Source organism: Panicum virgatum, chromosome 6N, assembly GCF_016808335.1.
Source record: "Panicum virgatum strain AP13 chromosome 6N, P.virgatum_v5, whole genome shotgun sequence".
In the NCBI taxonomy this organism is placed as follows: domain Eukaryota; kingdom Viridiplantae; phylum Streptophyta; class Magnoliopsida; order Poales; family Poaceae; genus Panicum; species Panicum virgatum.
The window spans coordinates 15,709,868-15,717,363 of record NC_053150.1 but is presented as its reverse complement, the minus strand read 5'-3'; the positions used below and the strand labels follow the sequence as shown (position 1 = coordinate 15,717,363).

The following is a 7,496-nucleotide window of genomic DNA, read 5'->3' as shown; positions in this document are numbered from 1 at the left end:
GACCCCTCCGGAGGTGATAGCGGCAAGAAGAAGGACGATGACGAGCCCGAAGATGACAGCCCCAACCGCGGCGGGCATCACTTCGGGTGCTGTTTCAAGTGCCGCAATGAAATCGCGGATCTCCGCACCACCATCGATAGGTGTCACGATCGAATCGTGGCAATGGATCGAAGGATGGACGACATCGAGAGCTTGGTTGAGAGAGACTACAACTTCCTTGTCCGCAACATAAGGAAGTTATTCGGGATGGTCGGAGATCTACAAAAGCAAGGAGGAAGGCGTCCAAGATGCAATTGCTCGAGGTGCCGTTGAGAACACCGACGAGCGTCACACCCGTCTTTTATATCATTGCGACGAGGACACCGCATAATCTAAGCATGGGGGAAGGTGTGACGACTCGTAGATCGAATTTTGGTCTTTGTTTATTCGAAAGTTCATCGTGTGTGTGTGCTTTATTTTTCGCATGTGTGAGAGTCATAGTCTAGCGTTGTGTGCTTTATTTTTCGCATGTGTGAGAGTGAGTCTTAAATTAGTGTTGAGTCATGAAAACAAAATAAAAAGAGTCTTTGTTTTTGTTGGATCGTGCAATTTTATTTATGCATTCAGTTTTACTTTATTTTCTTTAAAAGCAATTGTTCACGAGCGTTATCATGAAAATTATTTCGTATTTGTGGAGCTTAGTAGATTATTCGTCCATGTTAATACCCACACTTGAGCTTTGATTAGGGCTGGAAACGAGCCGAGCCGAGCCTGGCTCGGCTCGGCTCGGTGTGGCTCGGTGGGTTAGCGAGCCGAGCCAAGCTCGGCTCGGTCATTTTGCGAGCTGGGAAAGTCGGCTCGGCTCGGCTCGTTAAAGGCTCGCGAGCCGGCTCGAGCCAGCTCGCGAGCCGACTCACTGCTGTAGCATATTCATGCAGATTAGTCTTTGCATATAGTTTATACTTACACAGGCAAGACCGCAAGATAAAAAACAACTAATGAGCTAAACATTTATCTACTCATCTACATACTACAGCCAAGTCCCAAGTCCAGCTCCAAGCCTCCAAGCATTCCACAAAACTACAAAAGCAGGCAGCCAGCCAGCCAGGCGCCCAGCCGCCCAGGTAGGCACTGAGGCACTGAGGCACCATCCACAATTCCACATCCAGGATCCAGCAGACCAGCAAGCAACCCAAGTCCAGCTCCAAGCCTGCAAGCATTCCACAAAACTACAAAAGCAGGCAGCCAGGCGCCCAGGCGCCCAGGCACCATCCACATCCAGCAGACCAGCAAGCCACCCAAGTCCAGCTCCAAGCCTCCAAGCATTCCACAAAACTACAAAAGCAGGCAGCCAGGCGCCCAGCCGCCCAGGCACCATCCACATCTAGCAAGCAACGGCGAAGTCCAGCTGACCAGCTCCATCTCCATGTCCTGATGTCTCCACTCTCCAGCCTAGAAAACATGCAATAGAGAATAGACATAAAAATCAGTATTTCGTAACACTATTGTAATAACAGATGAAAATCACATCTTACTAGTTACTCTCTACAAAGCTTTTTGGAAATGAATATTCTCGATGTCATCCTCCTCATCTTCTTCCTGAAAATAGAAAGAGTAATTAAAGTCAAACAAAAAAAAAAGAAACCAACTAGAACAAATAGTTAACGAATAACATACCACATATCTACGGGTTCCATCATGTGCACCTCGAATCCAGCTAGATGCGCATATCAATGCCTCCACCGTAGAACGGCGTAGAGAACTACGATAGTCATCTAGAGTTCTACCCCCAGTGCTAAAAGTAGACTCTGAAGACACAGAGGTTGCCGGAACAGTTAAGAACTTCTTTGCCATTTTCGACACCACCAGAAATCTATGTGAATTAACCTTCCACCAGTTCAGCAAATCAAACTCTTTGTCTTCTAAACTCACATTCAGCTCATCCAAATAGATGAGCAGCTCACTCTTTGATGGGTTCGCTTCAGTAGATGATAAATATGACTGAAATTCACATGAAGTAGAAGGCAAACCGCACGATCTATCAATCGTCAAGGATGAGGATGCATTGGACTTGCTTTGAGCAGCTTTTTTCTCTCTATGCTGCAACGCACACTCTTCATACAACTTTTCTAACTCAGCTCGAACTTCCTGTATCTCAAATCCACTTTGGTCTACATCAAAAATCCTACCAAAGCACCACTCAATATATCTCATCTTATACCTCGGATCTAGGATAGTAGCAACCACCATAACATTATTCTTTTCTTCCCAGTACTTGTTGAATTTTTCCATCATTGCAGTACCCATTTTCTTCAAATTTAAATTATTGGAAAACATTGCTGCCCTCAATGCAATCTTGACATCCACAATGTGAGGATAGAATAGATTTGTAGTGGGATATGAAGAAGTTGACAATGCAGTGGTTACCTTAGCTAAATATGCAAGAATTGGTTCAATTGCAACAAACAAATCCCATTCCTCAGTCGTAGGTTCCCACTTATAGTTTAAATCTGCATCAGCATATGCTTGAATAGCTTCCTTGTAAGCTATAGCAGTACGCAACATCTTGTATGTTGAACTCCACCTCGTTGACACATCAAGCCTCATCCCTTCTCCAATTTGCAATGCAAGAGATCTACATATCTCTACAAACTTATGCATGCGAGATGGAGACTTCTTAAGGTACTTCACAGTGCACCTTAAGTTCTCTATCAAGGAAGCTAATGCGGTAGTTCCATCATTGACAACTAAATTAATAATGTGTGCACAACACCGGACAAGGAAGTATTTTGCATTGAAGGCATAACCCTGTCTAGCTGCAAACCTAGCCCTCAAACCACGGATAGCACCATCATTGTTTGCAGCATTATCTAGAGTCAAGGATATAATCTTATCCTCTATTTTCCATGCAGCAACACAATCATATGCAGCTTGTCCTATCACAGGTCCTTTGTGTGGAGGATCTAACTCAAAAAAATACAGCACACGATATTGCATTTTCCAATCACTATCTATGTAGTGTGCAACCAAACACATATACGATAATGTTTGATTAGATGTCCACAAATCAGTGGTTAAGGAAATGAAATCCACACCTTTATTGATCTTTGCTAGTGCTTTTTTTTCAGACTCAGACACTTTCAAGCATTCAGCTTTTATGGTCTTCCTACCAATAAACTGGTATAGAGGATTCAAATAAGTCATGACAATGTTAAACCATGTGTGCTCAACCATCCTAAATGGGTACTCATGAACTATAATCATCTTGGCAATTAATTTCTTAACTTGATCATGATTATAATCTTTTGGAGACGTGATAGTAGGGAGACTAGAACCAGATTCACCTGCCTTTGAAGGAGCAAAGCTCAAAAGTTTTTGATCTAGCTTCTCTGCTATATGTTTCTTGTACATGTCACAATTCTTCATGTGCCTTGATAATGTCGACGTTGTTGACCCTTGTATGTAAGCATACATCTTCTTACAGTATTTGCACTTTGCCTTTGATAACACTTTTCCCTTCTCATTCGGATCTGGCATAGTCACCTTATCAAAGACATCCCAAACTTTGGATTTGTTCCTGCTGCCCCCTTCCCCTTGCACCTTAACCTTCTTCTTCACCCCCCTGCGCCTTTTCTTGCCTCCTTTTCCACTTCCACCATCAGATTCAGCAGCACCTTTCCCACCTAGCACTATCATCTCATCCTCAGACATCTCATCGTTCTTGTCAAATGAATTACTCTCTGAATCAGTCCCCTCACTTTCATTACTCTTCCCTTGCACAGGAGATTCCATACCCAAGAGCTAAACAGATTGCTACGGGCAAAATAAGAAAGCATCTCAAATTACCTTATACTGCTCAGTGCAGAAGAATGAATCAAGATATTCTTGCAGACTCTAAATGATTTTGTTTTCTTATTAAAGTACCTGGGGCGGTGGACGGTGGTTCTCCTCGGCCAGCTGCTTGCACCAGCGCTTGAGGTACTCGCAGAGTCGCAGTCCACCTCCGTCTGCTTGAGCTTGGTCCGGGCGCGGCGGTTCTGGAACCACACCTCCACCTACCGCGGCCGCAGAGAGATTGAATGGCATAAGATTGTTTGACATGCTGAAATAAGTAGCCACTCCACCCCTATCTCTTTTTGTACCAAGTGAAATATAGTCGATACCAGGAAACAGGAACTGACCAATTTAATTCCTTTTTTTTTTGAAATCATGGGCATTCATTTAGTATGGAAAAGAATGAATGTTTGTGAGAAATACAGATTAGATTCTCTTGAGATAGGCAAAATACCAAGCATGAAAAAATCAGCTATAAATCAGTCAAGCAATGACCAAGCTGTTGCTAGAAATACAGCAACACAACATATGGAATAAATACCGAATATAATCTTAATGCAAACTAATCCACATGGAGTTATATGCAGAGAAACTTCTGCAAGCATCAAGAATCACAAAAGGTACTAGAAAAACCAATTTCTGCTTCTGCAATGGAGAACGAGCAACCGATCGATCAGCCATGGCGTTCTGCAGCAGCACATATATATCCATTGATTTCTTATCGATCGAGGCGTACCGGAGTGGCGGTGGGTTCGTTCAGGCGCAGCTTGGGGTCGAGGCGTCGAGCTCGAGCCGTCGAGGATGAAGCGGGAGTTGGGCGGCGGTCGGCGCCTCGGGTCTCGGCGGCTTCAGATCGAGGAAGTCCGGCGTCTGGTGGAGGCCGGCGGCGGCAGCGCTACGCGGTCTGGATCTGGGATCGTCGCCCGTGGCCACGCAGAGGCCCTCAGCGGCGAGGAGGAAGTCACGGAGGCCACCGGTGCCCGCGAGGTTGGATGCGATGCCGGCGTAGTACTTGATGGCGGCGGGGGACGCCGGCGTCGGGCACCTCCGCGCCTGGGGGACGGCCGGGAGCCCGGGACAGGGGAACCGGGGAGCGGAGTAGCGGCTGCGCGGCTGCGCGGTTGTCTGGTGCCCTGGTCCACGGATGGGGTTGAGAGGGGGGAGTTAGGGTTCAGCTATTGGGCTTTGGTGGGCTACTGGGCTGGCTTGGGCTGGTTTTTGCTCAGCTCGCGAGCCGGCTCGCGAGCCAGAGCGATCCGGCTCGGCTCGGCTCGGCGTTTTAGCGAGCCGCGAAAAGAGGCTCGGCTCGGCTCGTTCTTAGCTCGCGAGCCGCTCCGAGCCAAGCCGCTCCGAGCCCGAGCCGAGCTTCGAGCCGCGAGCTTTTTTTCCAACCCTAGCTTTGATCTAGCGCTTGGTTTTGATTACGCTTGCGAGTAAGGCATGATTTGGAGGACTTTAATTTCATAAAAATAATAAAACCCCTACAAACATAAGGTTGATCAAGTTCTTGGTAAGTTGAGAGTAAAAATCCTATCATCCACAAGCTATATTCGTTCCACCATAAGTATTGGATGTACATTGAGTTGTGTTAGGATTTCTTTCTCTTGGGAGTTTTAATTTTGAGCAATGATCATGTCCATATTTTTCCATCTCTGAATTTCTAGCGCTGTCAATATTTGGTAATGAGAATTCCTCATTGGAACAACTCATGAGATCTACCGGATTCCAAAACCCGAACCCGAGATTATCTTGTTTATTATCGTCTTCCTTGACCACAACCCAATTGTGAGGATACGTTCTGTTTCTGTGCATGATTTGTATAAAACATAACTTTGGGATGAAGAAAGGAAGGAGTACTAGAAAGACGGACCGAATCCGACCTGGGAAAGCCCCAGGCCGGCCAGCCTACACCTCTTGAGCCGGCCGGCCTAGGCCTCTCTGGTCTCGGTTCGGGCTCCAAAAATTTAGGGAGACACTTCGGAGATTTTCCTATCTATGTTTTATAGAAAGTGTCCTATGAAAAGGTTCGGAATAGAGAGAGAAAATTCGGGAGAGAAAAATAAAAAAAGGAAAGAGAAAAGAAAGAAAAAAAATGTATGAGAAGAGAAGAAAAAAAGAATAAATGAAGAGATTCTATGGTTAGAGAAGTGCAAAGAGATATCACCTTGTTGTTTGAGAACAACATCCTCAATTCCAACCATGTGCAATCCAACAACGAGGACGATGCTTGTGCCTTGAAGTCAATCTTTTTGTATGCCTTTGCACATGTCCACCATTCTAAATCTTCTTACCCTTGAACCCTTTACATTATGGAGAAACTCTCATGATCATTGACTCGGAAGGTAAGCAATCATTAGAAGGTTTTCTTTATTTGACAATATATGTATATACTTTGCTAAGCCTCACCTATAGCCCCACTTTATACTTGAGAGACTTTTGGGAGATGAGAGTTTGCAATTAATAATAGGATAGCCACTTTTATCGAGAGACATGAAAGGACTTGTGCAAGAATTTTTGGTCTAACCTTTGTTGCAGGGTATTTTGTTTCTTAATAAAAAAAAGAGAGAAAAACCTCCAACGATGGCAAGAAAAGCAAGTGTTGTCGATATTCGAGTTGCCGGCTAAAGGTAAGAGTCATGGAGTAATATTGGATGAGTTTTTAAACGCCCATGATATGATTATCCTCGCTGCTCCTCTGACCTTTGTTTGAAGAAATATTGTTAGACTTGTTTGCATAAGTGAATTTTGCAGTTCGAGAACTCTTGAGCAACCCTTGGAAGGATTTGATGATTTGATTTGCTCGAGGACGAGCAAAAGCTAAGCATGGGGGGAATGTTGGCGCTCCTTAAGTACCCATTTTATTATACAATTAGGAGTTGTTTTATTAAATTCTTCGGGATGATTCATGTACTAACCCGCCACTTGGCACCCAAACTTGACCATTTTCGATTTGGTCCTGGATTTTGAAGCATGTTGCATTTTGATCGGAAATTGGACATTTTTGGAGATGTTTTGACGCATGGTTATAACTGGGCTAAGATGAGGAATAAGAGGAAGAGGCCACACGCGAAAGATGGGACCGAAAGGGGCCAGAAAGGGCCCAGGCCGGCCAGCATGGAGTCCTTGGGCCGGCCAGCCTAGCCCATTTCGGCGCCCAGTCGGTCTCAGTTTTCTTCAGCACGAAGTATGCGTCAACCCTAATCTATGTTTTACCAAAACCATCGACCATATCTGCCTATAAATACCTCGAAGCCGCCGTCAAAGAGGAGGATCACAGGAGGGCAGCAGAAAAGATCGAGAGGAACTAGAGAAGAGCATCCAGAGATACATTCGAGTTAGACACAAGAGAAAGGCGACACCGGAGGCCTCATCGTCCCTCGGCGCCGCTGCAAGTTGGAGGACAGCAAGGGATCCATCCCTTGCCGGAGATTTCACCACCATGATCGACTACGCTTCGCTTAGATCCATGGGGTAAAGTCCTCGTTTGTTCATGGGGTTGTAAGAAGATCTTGGGTTGTAATTGCCGAATCCTTTATGAGATTGATCTACTATGATTCTTGATGTTTTGATGCCTAATAGTTCGCGACTTGGCTTTGGGTTTGCTTTGCTCTTGCATGGTTTACTTAGATTACATCAACTATCATGTTCTTGTTGATTCGTTACCGATTATCCTCGTGTAGTGA

At 45.1% G+C, this 7,496-nt stretch overlaps 1 protein-coding gene across 1 annotated transcript; it reads right to left on the bottom strand.

Annotated features, from left to right (window-relative positions):
• Nucleotides 1-1,059: 1,059 nt before the first annotated feature.
• On the bottom strand, nucleotides 1,060-4,080 carry LOC120677959 (zinc finger BED domain-containing protein RICESLEEPER 2-like). The gene is made up of 5 exons (XM_039959138.1): nucleotides 3,904-4,080; nucleotides 3,826-3,831; nucleotides 1,912-3,780; nucleotides 1,355-1,431; nucleotides 1,060-1,189 (listed from the first exon to the last, which is right to left on the bottom strand). The coding sequence occupies exons 1-5, from the start codon at nucleotides 4,078-4,080 to the stop codon at nucleotides 1,060-1,062; spliced, it is 2,259 nt and encodes a 752-aa protein (XP_039815072.1).
• Nucleotides 4,081-7,496: the final 3,416 nt, after the last annotated feature.

Bases quoted from the DNA above. Each gene is read 5' to 3' on its own strand.
- LOC120677959 (XM_039959138.1), bottom strand. From the start codon at position 4,080: ATGTCAAACAATCTTATGCCATTCAATCTCTCTGCGGCCGCGGTAGGT. The intron at 1,432-1,911 runs GTGAGTTTAGAA...CATGTTTTCTAG, and splicing joins TCTATTTGGATGAGCTGAAT to GCTGGAGAGTGGAGACATCA. The intron at 1,190-1,354 runs GTGCCTGGGCGG...GAATGCTTGCAG, and splicing joins TTGCTTGCTAGATGTGGATG to GCTTGGAGCTGGACTTGGGT.